The 21,962-nt window shown below is 38.4% G+C and overlaps 1 protein-coding gene across 10 annotated transcripts in view; it reads right to left on the reverse strand.

Moving 5' to 3' along the window:
• Positions 1-4,766: 4,766 nt before the first annotated feature.
• The window catches only part of LOC135101742 (small ribosomal subunit protein mS23-like), an 80,507-nt gene continuing 63,311 nt past the window's right edge, over positions 4,767-21,962 (reverse strand). For 9 of the 10 annotated variants that reach the window (XM_064006086.1, XM_064006022.1, XM_064006040.1 and 6 more), the window contains 2 exons: positions 14,735-14,945; positions 4,767-5,191 (listed from right to left, as the gene is read on the reverse strand). In XM_064006086.1, the coding sequence (XP_063862156.1) occupies positions 5,069-5,191; positions 14,735-14,945 (334 nt within the window). In that variant the 3' untranslated portion in view covers positions 4,767-5,068. The remainder of the gene's footprint in view (positions 5,192-14,734; positions 14,946-21,962) is intronic. The other variant, XM_064006030.1, reaches the window with a different exon arrangement.

Here is a 21,962-nt window from a genome sequence, read left to right on the forward strand (position 1 = left end):
ACTTCATCTGAAGTTTCCTTTCTCACTGTTCTATTGCTGCTGTGGTAGACGGTCACTGTTCTTGTCCGAAATCTATTAACACTGGTGTTCCTCAGTGTTCTGTCCTGTCACCCACTCTCTTCTCATTATTCATCAGTGACCTTCTAAACCAAACTTCTTGTCCTATCCATTCCTACGCTGATGATACCACCCTACACTTTTCCACATCTTTTCATAGACGTCCAATCCTTCAGGAAGTAAACATTTCACGTAGAGAAGCCACAGAACACCTGATTTCTGATCTTTCTAAAATTTCTGATTGGAGCAGAGCAAACTTGGTATTGTTTAATGCCTCAAAAACTCAATTCCTCCATATATCAACTCGACACAACCTTCCAGACAACTATCCCCTCTTCTTCAATTACACTCAACTGTCCCCCTCTTCTGCACTAAACATCCTCAGTCTGTTCTTTACTTATAATCTGAACTGGAAACTTTACATCTCATCTCTAGCTTAAACAGGTTCTATGAAGTTAGGCATTCCGAGTCGTCTCCACTAATTTTTCTCACTCCCCCAGCTGCTAATCCTGTACAGGGATCTTATCTGTCCATGTCTGGGGGCGTGGGTTCCAATCATACCGCTCTTCTAGACAGGGTGGAATGAAAAGCTTTTTGTCTCGTCAACTCCTCTCCTCTAACTGACTGTCTTCAGCCTCTCTCTCTCATCACCGCAATGTTGCATCTCTAGCTGTCTTCTACTGCTATTTTCATGCTAACTGCTCTTCTGATCTTGCTAACTGCATGCCTCCCCTCCTCCTGTGGTCTCGCTGCACAAGACTTTCTTCTTTCTCTCACTCCTATTCTGTCCATCTCTCTAATGCAAGAGTTAACCAGTATTCTCACTCATTCATCCCTTTCTCTGGTAAACTCTGGAACTCCCTGCCTGCTTCTGTATTTCCACCTTCCTATGACTTGAATTCCTTCAAGAGGGAGGTTTCAAGACACTTACCCTTCAATTTTTGACCACTGCTTGGGACTCTTTTATGGGACTGGCATCTCAGTGGGCTTTTTTTTATTTATTGGATTTTTGTTACCCTTAGCCAGTGTCCCTCCTACATTAAGAAAAAAAAACAAAACATCATCAATATCATGAAAACATTTGAAAATTTTCATTCATTTCCACTATGCAGAGCCTGTTAGAAGTTGTCAAGGTAAGATACAAATCATGGACACATCACATAGAATTCAAGTTATGCACCAATGGAATTTATTGTTTTCTGCGGCATTTTATCAGTTTTTACAACAATGATACAATTTAATAAAGAATGCTGTTGCTGGCACATTCTCCAGTACTAGGTGAAATGGATGAACAATGTCCTACTACAGTAAAATCCCTCTTATCCGGCATCAATATCCGGATATATTGCAATTGCAATATATCCGACATGCCGGATACTTGAATATTGCTGGATACTTGAATAGAAGTGAAATTATGTCCACAATCACCACCCTACACTCACGCATCTTACCATAACAAAGATCAGCTGATCTGATCAGCTGCTTAAGTGTAAGCACAACACGCTTCCTCTTTTCTACAACTTTAGGCATGATGAAGGCGTCAGGCGATAAACAGTGCACACGCGGGACTGAGTCACTGAGTAAACACAGTGCAGTGGGCCGTGGGTAGCGCGAAGCAGTGCGCTCTGGTGGCGAGGGGACAAAGTATGCCTCGCGCGGGAATTTTAATAAATTTTATGAGTACACATTGATTTTTTATTGATTTTAAGGCTCGAGGAAAAATGTGCCAGATACTCGAATGCCGGATGAGAGGGATTTTACTGTATACACAATGCTACTTAAAAATATTCATACACCATGGAGATGCCAATCATTTCAAGTGTCATGTCATGCTTTTAATCTTAAATTTCAGACAATAAGCATGCATTTTTTTCTACAGTAAATATTATGACCTTTATTTACCTAAAATGACTTCAACACTCTGTGAAGCTTTTGTTACATACATAGCATTGAATTCTCAACGTGCTCAGCCAATGAGATTCTAGAAATACAAGACAGGGTAGCCCATAAGTTTAGACACATCAGGTACCTATAAAAAAAAATAAAATAAAAAGTGATAATAATGATAATAATAATAATAATAATAATAATAGTAATAATAATAATAATAATAATAATAATAATAATAATAATAATAATAATAATAATATATAAAATAAAATGAAAAAAAAAAAAAATAAATAAATAAAAAAATAAAATAAGCGTGATCCCCAACGAGGCAGCTGCTGCATTAACTATGTTGTTGCTGCAGGTGTAGCTGTAGCACTTTCATGAACTCCACCATCTCCAACACACTAGTTGTGAGCAAAAACTTGGCTATGGGCATTGGTGGGTACACAGTTTAGCACAATCCCATTCTTTTTGCCAGAAAATCCCTGTTGTATTCTTGCAGGTAATAAAACACTTATGGCAATTCAGGGATTTTAAGAGGTGCAGCCACAGTAAAGCAGTGGGTGAGATACAACAGTCAAGAAATACCTGAATAAGGTGCTGAGAATAGGCTTGGCTCTTGAGTGTATAGCCAACAAACCTCTCCAGTTTGTTTTGGTAGTATTTTTATGAAGGATCTACACTCAGGCAAATCCTTGCATGACATGATAACTACACAATAAGCACACACTTATATTATGAATGTGCTAAAGTGTGAGGAAGCTGGCTGTCATGGCAGCAGGTGTCCCCATATCAGCAAATTCCCTCACTGGGGCTTACATATTTCCAATTGTTGAAGGAAAGATATACGAACATATTTTTTGATTCTTGATAGCTTACTTATGAAGAAATTACATTCAGGAATAACCTTTTATGGCACACTAATTACATAACAGATGCATAGTTGTATTAGGAACTTGAAGTGTGAAGTGTGGAGTGTGAAGAGATTGGTTTTCATGGCAGCCAGTGTCTCCAGATCAGTTAGCCTGCATAAACTTGTTACTTTCTTCCTCCCCTGAATCCCAGGGAGCAAGCATTTATTACAAAATATTTTACATTCTGATATTCGTCTAAAAGTGCTTCAGGCTGATTATCCTCATACTATCCTAAAAAGTGTTACAGGCTGACTTTAGGACAATGGAAAGGTACTTCATGGCAATGACATGGCAAACGACTGATATATTTGAAGTTTCCAGTGGCAATCAGAATATATTAATCTAGGACACTCCTAATCTGTATTATCCACCAAAATTTTCTATTTGAAGTAATTATTATGACACAAAAGACTTTATAACATATACTAACTCACCTGACCTCAACCCAATCAAGAACATCTAGGAAAAGATCAAATATTGGTTCTGGTTGTTTCGGTTGAAGTCATTTAGAATGTAATGTCCAAACAGACAAACAGCCAAATTATCTCATGGCCTAAACAACGTACAACCTAAGAAAAACAAACCACGAAGATGATGCTATTTGAGTTTTGTTCAAAGTTGGACCATAAAATATGTATAACTCAATTTACTATAAAGCTGGATGTGATGCCTCAGAGATTCAAATTTAATTTGTTCCATGAGGCTGTTTGGATTTAGAGTTATTTCCCCCATAAGAAATAATGGAAAATGAATTATTCCATTTCTGGATCCTAGGAAAACTTATTACCCAAGACAGTAATCTGAATCCCTGCATATAGTATCTCAATGAAATGTATAAAGTTTGTCCTTTCAGACAGATAGCAACATAGCACCTAAGATGTCAGAGACTCTCAAGAAATGAATTGGTACTGATAGGAAACCGTTGGTTACTGTCAGAAAAAAATTCATTTCTGATAACACTATGTAACATGATTTTTGTCTTTGACAAGCAAGTATTATTTTCCAACTCTTTTCATTGCAAAACAATGAAAAATGTCCATTATTCATGTCAAACTTTGCTTTTGAGGCTTTTAGAATGATATTTTGCCCCAAAATAGCAAAATTTCACCATTTATCCAGATACTGTCACAGAGAACTTCTTTGCTCTTGTATTGACCACATATGTAGCAAAATGCACCTGGAGAATGATTGCAGCCTCTTGATGCCATTTCACCTCTTGTGATGTGTCTGCTCAGGCAGCCAAAGCAGAACTGATTGATCTGCAAGCCCCTACTTTTATATTGTCAAGCAGTACTCTAGAATATTCTTAGTCTTTCTAGAATGTGTTCCAGAAAGTTCTCAATCTTTCTAGAATATTCTTGAACCTACTTTTGAATATTCTGAATCACTCTAGAAAATTCTTGCTACTTCTACATATTTCTGCTGTATCCTAGAAAGTTCTAGAATATTCTGGAAATGTTTACAATGAATAATGTTCTAAAATGTTCTAGAAACTTCTAAAGTGTCTGGTAGAACATTCTGGAAGATCTGAGATTTCTGAAATGAATATCTTCTATCTTCTATGAATATCTTGTATTTCTTCTGAATATGAGGAATTTCTTGCTATATCTGGTCAGTTGATAGATCTTATTAAAATTAAAAATCTTTAGAACACTATTCTTTCTTTCATTGTTTTAACTTATTTGCAACATTTCAAAAGCAATTCGATAAGCAATTGAGATTTTGCAGTCTTTACCTGACATGAAAACCAATAGTATCCCATACTATAATGAAATAAGGTAAAAAATGTAAATTCATTGTTCTAACCACAAAAGCAAAGTTTTAGGATCAAAATAACTTTTTTCTATTTTGTTTAGATGGAAATAAATGGAAAATTATGGTTTGGGGCCAAGGACAAGACACAAGTGAAATTTTGTTATATAGTGTAATTTTGCAGTGAATACATTTTGGCTAAATTAGTTAACATAATAATGTCCTTAAGATAACAAAGAGTGTCAGAGTGTCAGTTTCCCTATACATGGCAACTGCAAGTCAAGCACATTTTCACAAAGCCATCCATTTCTTTTGCAGCAAAGTTGAGATTGTCAGAAATATACCTGTCTTGGTAAAGAAAGCTTGCTGGGATGAATGATAACGCTTTAATGGATAAACATCTAAAATCATTACACTACTTATTTACATTAATTCACAACTTAAAAACTGCATTTTCATAACTTTTCTCCTCCTTGGCTTTCCTTGAAGACATCAGCAAGTCTTACTTGGCTGATTTTACCCTGGCCAGCAAGGCTTGAACCTCCCTCCTCTGGTTCCAATGTAGTTATCTCTGGATGCTGAAAAATGTTAAAGAGAATCATTACTATGCTTTTGCTTAATTTATGTACAGGTTAACTTAATGCAGCATAATTTAAGCTGGTTATATTCTTTTATCTTTTAAATGAGGTGCCTAGAAACAGAGTAACGTAAGCAACATCCTGGCTGAAGAGAATATTTTTATTCCATTGTCTTCCCATTGACAGACAGAATGTTAGAATGGAACCAGTAACAGGGTCGAAAAAGCACAAAAATGGAATCATCTTCAGAACTTTCTTGCTGCAATTGAGGCAAGCCAATTAGAAGCTGGTTAGAGAAGTAACTTTCTCCCGACAACAGTGCAGAATAATCAACCACTGATGACCCATCCTGTGAGTCATGTCAGATTAGGAAGTGCAAGTACATCACTTACATTTTTGCACAGTAAAATTCATACAATCATTTAACAATATCTTTATTAATGAAAAGTTTTGAATCCCATTAGAATTCAGGAAAATGAAATATGATAGAATAATGAAAATAATCAATGGGTGGAGTGTTAGATACAATTACAGTATTTGCCAGTGTATTAGACACACCTTTGCACAAGATGAACCCCTATTTTACAAAAATGTTTTGTGGAAAAAATTTTGATCATGCTTCATCATAAATTTATTTGAAAAAATTTCAAGGGTGTGTGTGTTTTCTTTTTCTATATGAGGGCCACTGGGCAAGGGAGACAAAAATTTTTAATAAAAAGAAAGGTTCCCTTAATACCAGTTCCCAATGAGATGTCAGATAGAATGATAAAAATAAACAAGAGGTTAAGTGTCTTGAAACCTCCCTCTCGAAAGAGTTCATGTCATAGGAAGGAGGAAATACAGAAGCAGGCAGGGAGTTCCAGAGTTTACCAGAGAAATGGATGAATGGCTGAGAATACTGGCTAACTCTTGCATTAGAGAGGACAAAATAGGGATGAGAGAAACAAAAGTCTTGTGCAGTGAGGCCACAGGAAGAATGGAGGCATGCAGATCAGAAGAGCAGTTAGCACGAAAATACCGATAGAAGATAGCAAGAGGTACAATATTGTGGTGATGAAAAGAGGCTAAAGACAGTCAGTTAGAGGAGAGGAGTTAATAAAATGAAAAGCTTTTGATTCCACACTGTCTAAAAGAGCAGTATGAATGGAAGCCCCCTGCCCCATACACAAGAAGCAAATTCCATACATGGACAGATAAGACCCCTGTACAGGATTAGCAACTGGTAGGGGGGTTGAGAAAAACTGGTAGAGAAGACACAAAATGTCTAACTTCAGAGAACCTGTTTTAGCTAAGGATGAGATGTAAAGTTTCCAGTTTAGATTATAAGTGAAGGACAGACTGAGGTGTTCAATGTAGAAGAGGGGAACAGTTGAGTGTCACTGAAGAAGAGGGGATAGCTGTCTGGAAGGTTGTGTTGAGTTGATAGATGAAGGAAGTGAGTTTTTGAGGCACTGAACATTACTGTTAATGAACACTGGAGAAGAACAGTGACCATCAACCACAGCAGCAATAGAGCAGTCAGAGGAAACTTAAGATGAAATTACAGAGGGAAAGACTGAAGCCATAGGAAGGTAGTTTGGAAATCAAAGCTTTGTGCCAGACTCTATGAAAAGCTTTTGATATGTCTAAAGTGACAGCAAAAGTTTCACCAGTATTCCTAAAAGAGTGTGTGTTTTGTCCTCACATCTGGTATGATGCAGCACTGTGGCTGTGAAGTACCATCACATCTAAAACCATGTGTGTATGTGTGTGTGTGTTTTGCTCTCTCTCTCTCTCTCTCTCTCTCTCTCTCTCTCTCTCTCTCTCTTTATGTGTGTGTGTGTGTGAGAGAGAGAGAGAGAGAGAGAGAGAGAGAGAGAGAGAGAGAGAGAGAGAGAGAGAGAGAGAGAGAGAGAGAGAGAGAGAGAGAGAGAGAGAGAGAGATTTAGTATTATTATTATTAGTAACAATATTTGTGCTTAGTGTGCTAGTGCTTCAACTCCACACCTATAGACCTAGGCTTACAGGCCTAGGTGTCTGTACTACAACTACATTAGACACACAGTAATTATTAGATACCTTTTTTCAAGAAAAAGTGGGTCTAATGCGCCGACAAATGCAGTAATGCACTTGCATAATATTTTAATAAAATTAACCTGAAGAAAAATGGCATCAATTTGTCTTATAGAATGCTCTAATTTCATTATGCTGACTGCAGAGCACAAACATCTACACACAGAGTACAAACATCAACAAACATTTTGACACCAAATGCAGCTTTCTATCTTGATTCATTAAAGAGATAATGCATTCTAAATGTTGCAAAACTTTAATCATATTTTTTTCTGTTTTTACTTTTCCATACTTATGTCACTCTGGCTCTAGGTGCCTTGAATATACTGTGGCTATGTAATTAGTTCACTGCATGCAGCCACAGATGGCACTACAATTGTAGCACAATACTACTCTTCTATGAACTTTGCCCTCCATGTTACAATTGCTCCTGGAAGACACTTTCAAGCATGCACACTGTATGTGGTGGGAAAGCATCAAAACAACTACCAGGTATTTTATAAATTTCTGTGTTATCAATATATGTTTTGAGATATCTTAGTAAATTACTATTATTCTGTTGTCTGTAGAATATGTTATGATAGAAATGGAGGAAGAAAACATGAGTACAGTAACAATATATATATATATATATATATATATATATATATATATATATATATATATATATATATATATATATATATATATATATATATATATATATACATTATTCCCATGCCATGAATGGAAATGTGGCTACCATATGATTTTGATTCCTGGATTTTATTCCCTTGTCAGAGTTCATGATATCAGACTAGTGATGTGGAATTTTGTTTTTATATTTTTTAAAGCTTTTATTCTCACCTTTATATAAACTTTCCACAACCCTATAGTGTGTGTAATAAGTAAGTACTTCTTTACATTACAAATACCTATAAATAAACAAGAATTACATGTTAAAGAAAATGGTTGGATGTGTATCTGGCAACACCCAACGTCTCAAGGCCATGGCTACTACACCCGCAGTTCTCAAAGAATAGAACATACTATGAATTTTATGACTTTGTTTTCTTTTCTGATTACTCTGGTCTCGTTTCCTATTTCTTACGCCTTACTGATTATAAATTTGAGAAGTAATTTCTTAGAAGAAAGTAACTTTTTTATGTGATGATTTTTGAGGAAAGACAGCAGCCTGCCCTGTGTAGCCAACTCTGCAACAAATATAACCCAAACCTTTATCCCTCTCCAATACCATAGCTTTCAATTAAATTTTATTGCTTTGATATTACACTCATACCTCAGTAATATGGACCTCACTTTAACAGATTTTGGAAGCAGCAGACAAAATCTGGAACAGCCGACTCAATTTGAAAGTCCTGCATGCTACGGATGGAGTTGTGACAACACTGGACATGTGTCACTGCTTTGAGAACTGATCACTTGTTTGCAGGTGGTCACTTTGTTTACATGAGTGTAACAACACATGTAGCTCTTTGCTCCATAGTTTTTGCCTTTTTTATGATTTGTGTTTGAATTATTATAATTTTCTATATCCATGCCATTCCATGTTACCCATGGTAACCATGGTTGGTATCCAGGAGAGTAGCAGCAGTGATGAGAAAGACAAGATGCAGGTGACATTGCCAAAACTATTGGAGGTGTGTAGCTGTATTGACACTGCTACAATTTGTGGCTCACTCCTGACTTATCAGAATATTCTTTGTTACTGTTAGTAACAAGTCTTATATATACAAAATTGAAGGCTGTAATATGGCTAAAAAACAAAATCGTATCTAAACACACTAAAAACACTTCCATAAGAGGTATGTATATATATGTACTAGATACTGTACAGGTTAATGCTAAGAAGGCAAGTGCGGGAGAGTACTGAGGAAACAGCACAGATGTGCTATATGGTTAACCAAATTAAATGATTTACTAAGGTTTTACAAAACCTAAAAAAATCTTTATTTCATGCAGACATGATTTAACCACACTATCTGGCGATGATCATTCCAGATGTAAAATTTTGGAAAATAAAAGAACTTCCACTATTTTTCAAGGGTAAGACATGCCTATCAGGAAGGAATTCAAATATTGTCTATTTTATTACATGAAAAGATGCATACCCCCTAAAGTCTTGATATTTGATTACACAAAAAAAGATATACAGTGAAACCTCGATTACTGAATGCCTCCCTTTTTGAGCAAATCAGTTTTCGAATAAGGTTTTGAACTCGTAATTGCTTTGGTTGTCATACCATATTTTGGTTCTTGAACAAAGTTATTTAATTTCAAATACTAAAAGACAAAGCAAAAGCTGTTTATTACTAATTTATAGATTCTATAAATATTTCCTTCATTTTTATGTATTAAGAGGAGAAACAGTGGATAAGACAGTAATTCAATCTTTGAAATGAGTTAAATGTGATCCCATTGAAAAGCCTTGATGTAAACAAACAGTTTTCAGTGCTCAGGAATAATTCCAAAGATCATCACAACAAAAAGAGGACATGCATCACTATTGTGTGCTAGAAATGGCTCTTGAAAACTGTAATGTGTGTGCGGAATATGTGTCTAGCAGGAGTAATGGTGTGAATGGTGGGTCCATACAGCTTGTGTGAGGCTCAGGGCTGTCTCCAAGGTTTTCAGCCATGACAATATTTTGTTCCTGTGTGATGAGTGCCTGCAGGTAGTGGAGAGCAAGCCGAGATTAAGGATGAAGGAGGACACTGAGGACAGGGAGACCCAGACACCAACAGATACCACCCAAGATAAGAGTGCCCAAACAATGATCAAGGACCAGAGTGCCCACACAGGAATGAAAGACCCAAGAACAACAAGAGTATCCAGATTGAGGCTAGGAGTGACCTGGCAGGAAGACCAATGAGGAAGGTAGTGGAGAATAAGAATAAAGCCCCTACATGCATTATTGGGGATAGTACAGAGAAGAAGACAGGTGACCATATTAAGACAAAAATGAAGGGCAGTGTACTAAAATGTATGAGAGGTGCAAGAATAAAAGATGAGGAAAAGAGTAGAGGAGAGAGTAGAGACTCCTAAAAGAACTACTAGTAATTCAGGGGGGTGAAAACGATCTGGAGAAGACTGGAAGCAAGGAGACTGTAAAAGAAGTGGTGGTGGTCAAGAACCTAAGTGTGGCTGTAGTCAGTGTGATCTGACACCTGAGAGAGGGAGAGCTATGAGAGGTTGTGGAGATGCACCAATCAGAGGATCCAAGAAGAAGCGATGAGATTGAAAACTGAGTGGCTGCATGAGAAGAAGGGCAATGTTAGTTTCATCAACCTGGACAGTGTGATGAGGGAGAGCATGGACTTCTGCCCAGATGGAGTCCACCTCAATGACAGAGGGAATGAAAGGATGTGCAGAAGACTATGTGAGTGGGTGTGACCCAGATCTATGGTGTGCATGGGTGTGGCTTGAATGGAAGGGACAAGGAATGAACCTTGTGAAGGAAGAGAAGATGCTGCCCAGGACTTGTATGAGATTTGGGCGTGTGAATGTGCGAGGATGGGGTGTTGGTAAGCTTGAGAATATATGTGGGGAATTGAATGAGTGGAATTTAGATATTGTAGAGATAACAGAGACCAACTTGAGGGATGCCATGCGAATGGAAGGAAAAGAATAGGAGATGAGTGGAAAGGGGTGTAATAAACAAAAAAACTTAGGGGAGGCATAGTCCTGATCCACTGAAAGATGAGAAACTTTAGGGTAGAGGAGATAGATGTAGGAGACAGTAATGCATGTGAGGATGTACTGGCAGTTAGAATGGATTACGTGAATGAGTGTGGTAGACCTGAGAGGCTAGTTTGTAGTGGTAGTGTACATGACGGTGGAAAGTGAAAGAGCAGTTAGGGAGAGTGATTGTAATGGGAGATATGAATGCACATGTAGGTATTTTAGGTGAGCAAATGAATAAGAATGGTGAGATGCTTAATTTGTTAATGAATGAGATGGACTTGGAGAACCTGAATGAGATTCTGGCAGAAGGACAAGTGACTTGGTGTGCTAGGAACCAGGAGTCTGCGATTGACCATATGATAGTGAATGGGAGAATGCGTGAGATTGTGGACTGCACATGGATAGATGAGGATGGAATGATTGACATTGTCTCGGACCATAATATGCTGGTGCTAGAATGTAAGCTGTATGAAAGAGAGGGAAGGAATGCAAAAGATATGGAGAGAAAGTGAAGTTGAGAGATGTAGGATGGGAAAATTTCCAGGTAGACTTAAGTGAATGAAGCTGGGAGGATGAAAGCCTGAATGGAGTGGATGAACTAAATGATGGATTTGTAGAGGATGTTAGGAATGTAGTAGCCAGCCAGATAGGTTATATAAGAACAAGTGCCAGAAACTGTACATGTAAGCTATGGTGGAGTGACAAGATTAGGGATGCTAGGAAGGAGAAAAAGAGATTAAATAGGATGTGCAGGTAGTTGAGAAAGAGGAGGCATGAGAGAGAGGAAGCTGAAAGTGATTACCAGAATGCATGGACAGTGTATGTGAGTCAGCAGTGAGTGGTGAAGCAAAAGATAATGAATGCAAAAGTTAGGTGTGAGAGAAGTGTGATTTAGTCCTTAAGAGAGAAAGGTGTTGAAGGTGGCCAAGAATGGTACAGATTCCTGAGGGGTGAGGAGATGCCTGACAGTGAGAATGTGGAAAGCCTGAAGGTGAATGGGGGAGTGGTTACAGATAAGGAAGAAATGAGAAAGGTGATAAAAGAGTTTTGGGAAGAGATTGGAGGTATAGGCGAGTCACATGATGTGAGAGAAGAATGTGTGACAGTGGAGAGGAAGGATGCAATTGAGTTGAATGAAAGAATCGGCAGGGTGCAGGTGGAGAAATGTGTGAAAAAGCAGAAGAACGGGAAGGCAGCAGGGCCAGATGAGATATCTTATGAGGTGTATAAAAATGGAGGAAGTTTTGATTGACAGGATGACTGCGCTATTTAACCAGGTGTGGAAAAGGAGAGAGTGCCAAGAACGTGGAATGAATGCAGGGTGACTGTTGCATAAGGGAGGATAGAAGAGTAAGAATGAGTTGAACTACAGGCCGATTGCATTAGTGAACATAGTAGGTAAAGTTTGCAGTGCAGTGTTGAATGAATTGTGTAAATGGATTGAGGGAGCTGGAGTGTTAGGTGAAGAACAGAATGGATTCTGTGTGGACAGGAGAGCAGTGGATAACATGTTTGTGATGAATGAAATGATTAAGAAAAAGAAGGATGGTAGTAAATTGTACTTAAGTTTTATAGACATAGAGAAAGCTTATGACAGAGTGAATAGAGAAATGCTAGCTAGAGTCTTAGAAACGATTGGGTTGAGTACAAAGATAGTTAACATATGCAAAGTATGTATGTGGACACAAGAGCTAGATACAGACTAGGAGATAAAGAAGCAGACTGGTTGAGGAATGAGAAAGGAGTCAAACAAGGATACATTTTATCACCAACCCTTTTTAGCTTGTATACAGAGGAGTTAGGAGCTGTGTGGAAATGCTAAGATATGTGTGATTTTTTATGCAGATGATGTAGTGATCATGCGTGAATCAGCAGATGAGCTTCAAAGTTTGTTTGATGTTGTAGATGGGTATGGAAGGGACTTCAGTGTGAGATTTAGCAGTGAGAAAACCAAGGTAATGATAGTGAATGGATCAGAGTAAGAAAGAAATTCAGTGTGGAGACTGGGAAGGAATGAGTTGCAACAGACAGATGAATACCTTGGAATGTGGATGAGTCTGAATGGCTGTGTGAAGGTGAAGAATGAAAAGATAAGCATGATGAACCAGTGGGTGGGTTGACTAGGAAGTGCAGCAAGGATGAAAGCAAGTATGAAGTGCTGCAAGAAGTTTGGAAGACTGTGGCTGTTATGTATGGTATGGATGTAATTGCATGGAATGAAAATGAACTAGATAAGTCACAAATAGGACAGAATAAAGTAGCAAGAATGGCACTGAATGCACCAAGGTATGCAACAACAGAGCCATTGAGGGGAGACATGGGATGGTACTTTTAGAGAGAGACAGGGAACCCTGAGATAGAAAGCTAGTTTAGAGCGAATGGATGATGCAAGACTAGTGAGAAAGATGGAATGTTAGGAGTAGCAGGTGGGGGAAGAAGTGTGTCAAGATGGTAGTAAAGAGTGGCTTGGACACTAGTTGGGCTTTTCAGCAGTCTGAGGGCAGGCATGTTGAGAGTGACTGGAGCATGACTGTTAGAAATAAAGAGGGTTTAGAATGGGATGTAAGGAAGTATAAAAGTGAGATAGACAGAGTAGTGAAATGTGTGGGACTGAGTGAATGGAAGAATAAGATGGAACAAAAAAATAATTTGGAGTGGTATAAAGAGAAAGAGGCTTTAATGTATGAAAAGTGGTATGAGGGAAGCCTGGGTGGTGGTCTTCTCTTTTGAGTGAGGGCACAGTGTATGGATGTGAATGCAAGGAGTTACAGATGGTCTGAGTCCTGCAGCAAAGTGTGCCAGATGTGTGACATGGGATAGGATAAGATGGTGTAGCATGTGGCGCTGGAGTGTGAAATATGCTAGAGACAAGGATGAGATGATGCAAGTGATGCTGAGGTAATTGGGGAATGTGGAAAAGTGGAGAAGAAAGTAAGGGAATGGATGGTGTTGCTGCTGGGACTGTGTGAGGAGATGAATGAAAGGATGATTGAAACTGTGAAGTTCCTGGAGAAAATGTGGTGTGCTAGATGTAGGAATTAGTAGTGTGAAATATGACCTGTCTTCTGTTTGCCATTTTTTCTTTTTTTCCCTACAGGAGTTGTTGATACAAAGGCCTGACTCAGGAGTAATCCCAAACTACCTGCAGCATCAAGATCAAGATCTAAGCCACCTGTGGTTCTCTCAATGACCACAACACCATCATTACTGCACAACTGTATTCTCCTGGTGGGTTTTCCCAGCAAGACATCTATGTGTTATGATCACCTTTAGTTTGGCAGTAAGTGGATTGCTCTTCTTTGTGTCACTCTGTAAGGCTTCCCTCACTAGATCACTAACAAAAAAGAATACCTGCACAGTCTAAACAATATCTTCTGATAAGTCGCATGTCACTAAGTTTATTCAATACATCCTTTCTGGTGACCAATAATTTCTGAGCTGGAGATATTGTGGAATGGCCATCTTGGATATGGCAGTGTCTGTTGTAAGCCGCTAAGACAAGGTGGACGGGTGTCTGGGAACGGATTAATCCATTTTACTTAGATTCCTATGGCTAAAATAGTTTTGGCTTCCAAACATTTTGGATTTCAAATGGCATTCAAGAATTAATTAAGTTCAAGAACCAAGGTTCCACTGTGTATCTTCTGAAATCTTCATAAAGAAGCACCAGTTTGAAGGTATATAGGGCAAACATGTGTTAAGTCTAAACTGATCTGTTGATTTTGACTATAAAGGTTTTATCTTGCTAGCAGGATGCAATCAGTCTAAATGAAGCAGAGTTCCAGGAAAAACAACATGATATCGTACATTAACCTTTGGAGGATGACGCGAATGACCCAAGTAAAAACCCCTAGCCTCAAGAGCCAATGCAGCTTCTTCCATAAGTCTATCTTCTGTGAGGCTGCTGTCTGCTTGCAGGTGCTTGTACTCAGCCACAAATAACTGACACAATGAGGATCGAGGACTTGTATCAGAAAGACTGATGATTCCTGGAGAGCCATACTTTCTGTAGAATTTCCTGGAAAAAAGTAAATCAATAGAATTTTTTAAATACATTAAAAAGAAATAAATGAATAAAACAAATAAGAATATAGTAATTCATGAAGATCAATGTAGGGTGCAAAGTAAGCATGTTCATAAAAATTAAGTACTATCAAAAGCACTGTGTTTCCTCAAGTATAGGTCAAATTCTGAAGGCCAAATTTTTAGGCAAAAGATTGGTGGTCAACCTAAATACAGGGATCAGATTTCTTAGGTTGAAAATTCAGGCCAAACATAATAGGAAAGGCCAGTAGCAACTCTTGGCATTATAAATTCAATATTTACTTACTATGACCAGTAAACAAGACAAATCTTTTTGAGTTACTTAGTAATGAAGAGATCTGTTGTGCCTCATGTGGATAAACCTCACAAATATATAACAGACTACTTGACTTACTTCATATTGTGGTTTCAACAGTCATTGCTGAAATGCTGAGCACAGGTTTGGTCACCATATACATATAGTACACAATCAAAACACCCATAAATTCAAATACACAATAAAACTCATTAGAGATTTTCACATTCAGCATATATGAGTACAGCACCATATTATGTGTCTTTGTTTACACACACCTGCATGTTGTGAGAGAGAGAGAGAGAGAGAGAGAGAGAGAGAGAGAGAGAGAGAGAGAGAGAGAGAGAGAGAGAGAGAGAGAGAGAGAGAGAGAGAGAGAGAGAGAGAGAGAGATAAACAGGGGGTCAAGTAGAGACATCTGCTCCTCCTTCATTATTCTTTTTTTATGGAAGGCCACTGCCTCCCCAAAAAAAAAAAAAAAAAAAAAAAAAAAATATATATATATATATATATATATATATATATATATATATATATATATATATATATATATATATATATATATATATATATATAAAGGCCCACTTAATGCCAGGTCCTACAGAGAATTAAAAAAAAGAAAAATCAAATAATGGAGTATAAGTGTCTTGAAACCTCCCACCTGAAAGAGTTCCAGTCATAGGAAGAAGGAAATACAGAAAGCAGGGAATTCCAGAGCTTACCAGAGGAAGGGATGGATGACTGAGAATACTGGTTAACTCTTCCATTAGAGAGGCAGACAAAATAGAGGTGAGAAAAAGAAGTCTTGTGTAGTGAGGTCACAGGAGGAAGGGAGGCATGCAGTTAGTAATATCAGAAGAGCAGTTAGCATGAAAATAGTAGTGGAAAATAGCAAGAGATGCAACATTGCAGCAATGAGAAAGAGGCTGAAGATAGTCAGTTAGAGGAAAGGAGTTGATGAGACAAAAAGATTTTGATCCCACATTGTCTAGAAGATTGGTATGAGTGGAAACCCCCATATCTGTGAGGCATACTCCATACATGGACTGATAAGGCCCCTGTACAGAGTTAGCAGCTGGGGAGTGAGAAAAACTAGTGGAGATTACTCAGAACACCTAACTTGATAGAAGCTGTTTTAGCTAGAGATGAGATATGAAGTTTCCTGTTTAGATTGTGAGTAAAGGACAGACTGAGCATGTTCAGTGTAGAAGAGGGGGACAGTTGAGTGTCACTGAAGAAAAGGGGAGAGTTGTCTAGAAGGTTGTGTCAAGTTGAAAGATGGAGGAGCTGAGTTTTTGAGGCATTGAACAATACTAAGTCTGCACTGCCCTAATCATAAATTTCAGAGAGATGAGAAGTCAGGTGTTCTGTAGCTTCCCTGCACGAACTGTTTACTTGCTGAAGGTTTGGACGTCTATGAAAAGACATGGAGAAGTGCAGGGTGGTATCATCAGCGTAGGAGGGGATAGGACAAAAAGTTTGCTTTAGAATATCATTGATGAATAATAAGACAGTAGGTGACAGAATAGAAGCTTGAGGAACACAGCTGTTAATAGATTTAGAAAAGGAACAGTGACCGTCTACCACAGCAATAAGAAAACAGTCAGAAGGGAAACTTGAGATGAAGTTACAGAGAGAAGGATAGAAGCCATAGGAGGGTACTTTGGAAATCAAAGCTTTGTGCCAGACTCTATCAAAAGCTTTTGATATGTCTAAGGCAAAACAAAAGTTTCATGAAAATCTCTAAAAGAGGATGACCAAGACTCAGTAAGGAAAGACAGATCACCAGTAGGGTGGCCTTGACAGAAACCATACTAGTGATCAGATAGTGATAGATGTTTAAGAATCTTCCTGTTGAGGATAGATTCAAAAGCTTTAGATAGGAAGGATATTAAAGCAATAGGATGGTACTTTGAGGAATTAGAATGGTCACCCTTTTTAGGAAAAGGTTGAATGTTGGCACACTTCCAGCAAGGAGAGGTAGATGTTAATAGACAGAGTTGAAAGAGTTTGATTAGGCAAGGTGCAAGCACAAAGGCACAGTTTCAGAGAACAATTGGAGGGAATGCACCAGGTCCATAAACATTCCAAGGGTTTAGGCTAGTCAGGGTATGGAAAAGATCACTGTGAAAAATCTTAATCAGCAGCATGAAGTAGCCAGAGGGCAAAGGAGAGGGAGAAACAAGCTCTGAATCATCCAAGGTAGAGTGTTTAGCAAAGGTTAGGGTGAAGAGTTCAGCTTTAGAAATAGATGAGATGGCAGTGGTGCCATCAGGTTGAAATAAAGGAGGGAAAGATGAAGAAGCAAAGTTATTGGATATGTTTTTTGGCTTGATGCCAGAAATCATGAGGGGAGTTAGATCTTGAAAGATTTTGACACTTTCTATTAATGAGGAGTTTTTGGTTAGTTGGACAACAGATCTGGCATGATTCTGGGCAGAAAAATAAAGCATATGAGATTCAGGTGATGGAAGGCTCATGTACCTTTTGTGGGCCACCTCCCTATCATGTATAGCATGAGAAAAGACTGTGTTAAACCAAGGTTTGGAAGGTTTAGGTAAAAAAAAAAATAAAATAAAATAAATAAAAAATAAAAAATAAAGTCAGGAATGTACGCCTCCATGCCACTATCACATCTATTATGCACTCAGTACACAGAAGCAGTAGTCAGTACACAGTACACGGTATGCAGAAGCAGCAGTCATTCCAAGGAAAATCAGCATAATACCTCCTCAGTTCCTCCAACTAGTAGAGGCAAAATGCTGAAGGCACCTCTGCTTAGAGGGATCCTGGGGAGGGATTGGAGTGATAGGACAAGATACAGATATGAGATTGTGATCGGAGAAGCCCAATGGAGAAGACAGGGTAACAGCATAAGCAGGATTAGAGGTTAGAAAAAGGTCATGAATGTTAGGTTATCTCCAAGACAAGTAGGGTGTTGCACCAATTGCTCTAGGTCGTGAAGGATAGCAAAGTTAAAGGCTAGTTCACCAGGATGGTCAGTGAAGGAAGAGGAAAGCCAAAGCTGGTGGTGAACATTGAAGTCTCCAAGAATGGAGATCCCCACAAAAGGGAAGAGAGTCAAAATATGCTTCATATATATATATATATATATATATATATATATATATATATATATATATATATATATATATATATATATATATATATATATATATATATATATATATATATATATTGTTGTATGCAGTGAAATAACGTAATATTAAATGAAGAAAGCAGTAAGAATGAATGAGAAAAGAATAATGAGAGAGAGAGAGAGAGAGAGAGAGAGAGAGAGAGAGAGAGAGAGAGAGAGAGAGAGAGAGAGAGAGAGAGAGAGAGAGAGAGAGAGGCCAGAGACAAAACTTATACGCATCCTGATCCTGTACGTACCCAGCCTGAAACTTCTAGAATGATATTTATACACTCAATAACTCATATTGCCCATGTAAATTTGCTTACTTCCCCTTGCCCACTCAATCTGAGTTTCACCTAGTATTCAGTAGAAGAGTTGCTCTTGACAATAAAGTAATCAGTAATCATCTAGCCCCCCTATTTTGATCATTAGAATTTTCAGAAGTCGAGTGTATTTTCATATAACCAGTGCAGGGAGCAGAGTGTGGGTGGGGGTATGCATGTATGTGTGTTGTCACACCCCTACCCCCCTAATGGAAGAGTGGGAGAGAGCGCGGTGCACTTTCCCAGTTAGTCACTGCCCAATGCTTTGACAGAGCAGATGTATTGAGACAAGCACTAATATCCGACAGAGACTGAGGCAGGATAAGTGTTAGTTGGGTCAGTTGCCTTAAGGGAATCAGTGAGTCATTACCAGCTGAACGCCCCAGCCTACTTATATAGAAAAGGAGTCTCCATAGTAGTCTGCCAGAGAGGGTAGCTATGTATAACACACTCCATATCCAGGGAAGTGACTCCTAGGCTGTGTCAGGCTCCAGGAGTGTGCCTGACTTACAGAGGACTTAAGTAATTAGCTGTGTAGTGAACTTTACTCCCTCCTCAGGTCCTAAGAAGGCCTGCCATCCAGGAGGCAGTAAACGACACTACTCAGCTTGAGGCTATAACACACTGTTGGACAGTGGGTGAACTTGTTATGGAGGGCAGATGTCCAGCAGGGTTTTATACCTTGACCAGATATGTTAGTGCTTGTTATAATTGTTTTTTCCTAGACGTGGTTGTCGATCCTTTCACAGCTGTGGGAGTTAATTGTTGTTAGAGTATTTCCCTTGTCTGTAGGTGGTTAAACAGATTGGTGACCTCAATTAGTGTGACCTAGTGTTACGACCTGTTGTGCAAAGGGTGCAAGAGTCACAAGAGACCCTGTACACCTGTATTTGAGCACTGCACTGAGTCCATGTAGGAGGTGGTTCAGGGAAGCTAGTCCAGGTGCAGCAGCTTTGTGAAGGGGCTGGGAATTGTGGTCATAATGAGAGAGAGAGAGAGAGAGAGAGAGAGAGAGAGAGAGAGAGAGAGAGAGAGAGAGAGAGAGAGAGAGAGAGAGAGAGAGAGAGAGAGAGAGAGAGAGAGAGAGAGAGAGAGAGAGAGAAATACATGCTCCTCCTTTGATGTTCAGTCATATGAATGATTCTCTCACACACACACACACACACACACACACACACACACACACACACACACACACACCTATATGTCTGTCTGTCTGTCTGTCTGTCTGTCTGTCTGTCTGTCTGTCTGTCTGTCTGTCTGTCTATCTATCTATCTATCTATCTATCTATCTATCTATCTATCTATCTATCTATATATATATATATATATATATATATATATATATATATATATATATATATATATATATATATATATATATATATATATATATATATAATTTTTTTTTTAAGTAGGAGGGACACCAGCCAAGGGCAACAAAAATAAAATAAAAGAAAAAATAAATAAATAAATAAAAAACATGGAGATGCTGGTCCCAGAATAGGGTTCGAAGTGGTAGTCAAAAATTGAAGAGTAAGTGTCTTGAAGCCTCCCTCTTGAATGAGTTCAAGTCATAGGAAGGTGGAAATATAGACGCAGGCAGGGAGTTCCAGAGTTTATCAGAGAAAAGGATGAATGATTGTGAATACTGGTTAACTCTTGTATTAGAGAGGTGAACAGAACAGGGGCGAGAGAAAGAAGACAGTCTTGTGCAGTGAGGTCATGGGAGGAGGGGAGGCATGCAGATAGCAAGATCAGAAGAGCAGTTAGCATGAAAATAGCAGTACAAGATAGCTAGAGATGCAACATTGCAGCAATGAGAAAGAGGCTGAAGACAGTTAGAGGAGAGGAATTGATGAGACTAAAAGCTTTTGATTCCACCATCTAAAAGAGCAGTATGAGTGGAACCCCCTCAAGATGTGAAGTATACTCCATACATGGATAGATGAGGCCCTTTTACAGAGTTAGCAGCGGGGGGGTGTGTGGGAGGGGGAGTGAGAAAAACAGGTGAAGACGTCTCTGAGTGCCTAACTTCGTTGAAGCTGTTTTAGCTAGATGAGATGTGAAGTTTCCAGTTTAGATTATAAGAAAAGGATAGACTGAGGATGTTCAGTGTAGAAGAGGGGGGGCAGTTGAGTGTCACTGAAGAAGAGGGGATAGTTGTCTGGAAGGTTGTGTCAAGTTGATAGAAGGAGAAATTGAGTTTTTGAGGCATTGAACAATACCAAGTTTGCTCTGCCCCAATCAGAAATTTTTGAGAGATCAGGCGTTCTGTGGCTTCCCTGTGTGAACTGTTTACTTCCTGAAGGGTTGGATGTCAATGAAAAGATGTAGAAAAGTGCAGGGTGGTATCATCAGCATAGGAGTGGATAGGACAAGAAGTTTGGTTAAGATCATTGATGAATAATAGGAAGAGAGTGGGTGACAGGACAGAACCATGAGAAATACCACTGTTAATAGATTAAAGAGAAGAATAATGACTGCATACCACAGCAGCAATAGAATGATCAGGAAGGAAACGTGATGAAGTTACAGAGAGAAGGATAGAAGCCGTTGGAGGGTAGTTTGGAAATCAAAGCTTTGTGCCGGACTCTATGAAAAGCTTTTGATTTATCTAAGGCAACAGCAAAAGTTTCACCAAAATCTCTAAAAGAAGATGACCAAGACTCAGTAAGGAAAGCCAGATCACCAGTACAACAGCCTTGACGGAACCCATAAAGGCGATCACACTGAAGGTTGTGAAGCGATAGGTTTTTAAGAATCTTCCTGTTGAGGATAGATTAAAAAACTTTAGATAGGCAGGAAATTAAAGCAATAGGATGGTAGTTTGAGGGATTAGAACAGTTACCCTTTTTAGGAACAGGCTGGTGTGTGTGTATATATATATATATATATATATATATATATATATATATATATATATATATATATATATATATATATATATATATATATATATTGTTAGGGCAACCACAATTAGGTCAGTGTGCCATTGAGGGGATTCCATTTTCTTTCAAAGCAAATAACTTCCTGTTCTTTGATACCCCAATGTGTTATATACATGTATGTGTAGGTAGTAAATACTAATGTTCTAAGCTATATTATTTATTATTATTGCTTTGATTATTGTTGTTTATTATTTTGTGCTTTGTTGTTGGAAACAGAGTGCATTGGAACTGTGTTTATTTAACACGTGGGAGAGCTTGCTTCCAGAAAAAATGACAAGCTGGG

This window comes from Scylla paramamosain, chromosome 1 (assembly GCF_035594125.1).
Source record: "Scylla paramamosain isolate STU-SP2022 chromosome 1, ASM3559412v1, whole genome shotgun sequence".
Lineage (NCBI taxonomy): Eukaryota > Metazoa > Arthropoda > Malacostraca > Decapoda > Portunidae > Scylla > Scylla paramamosain.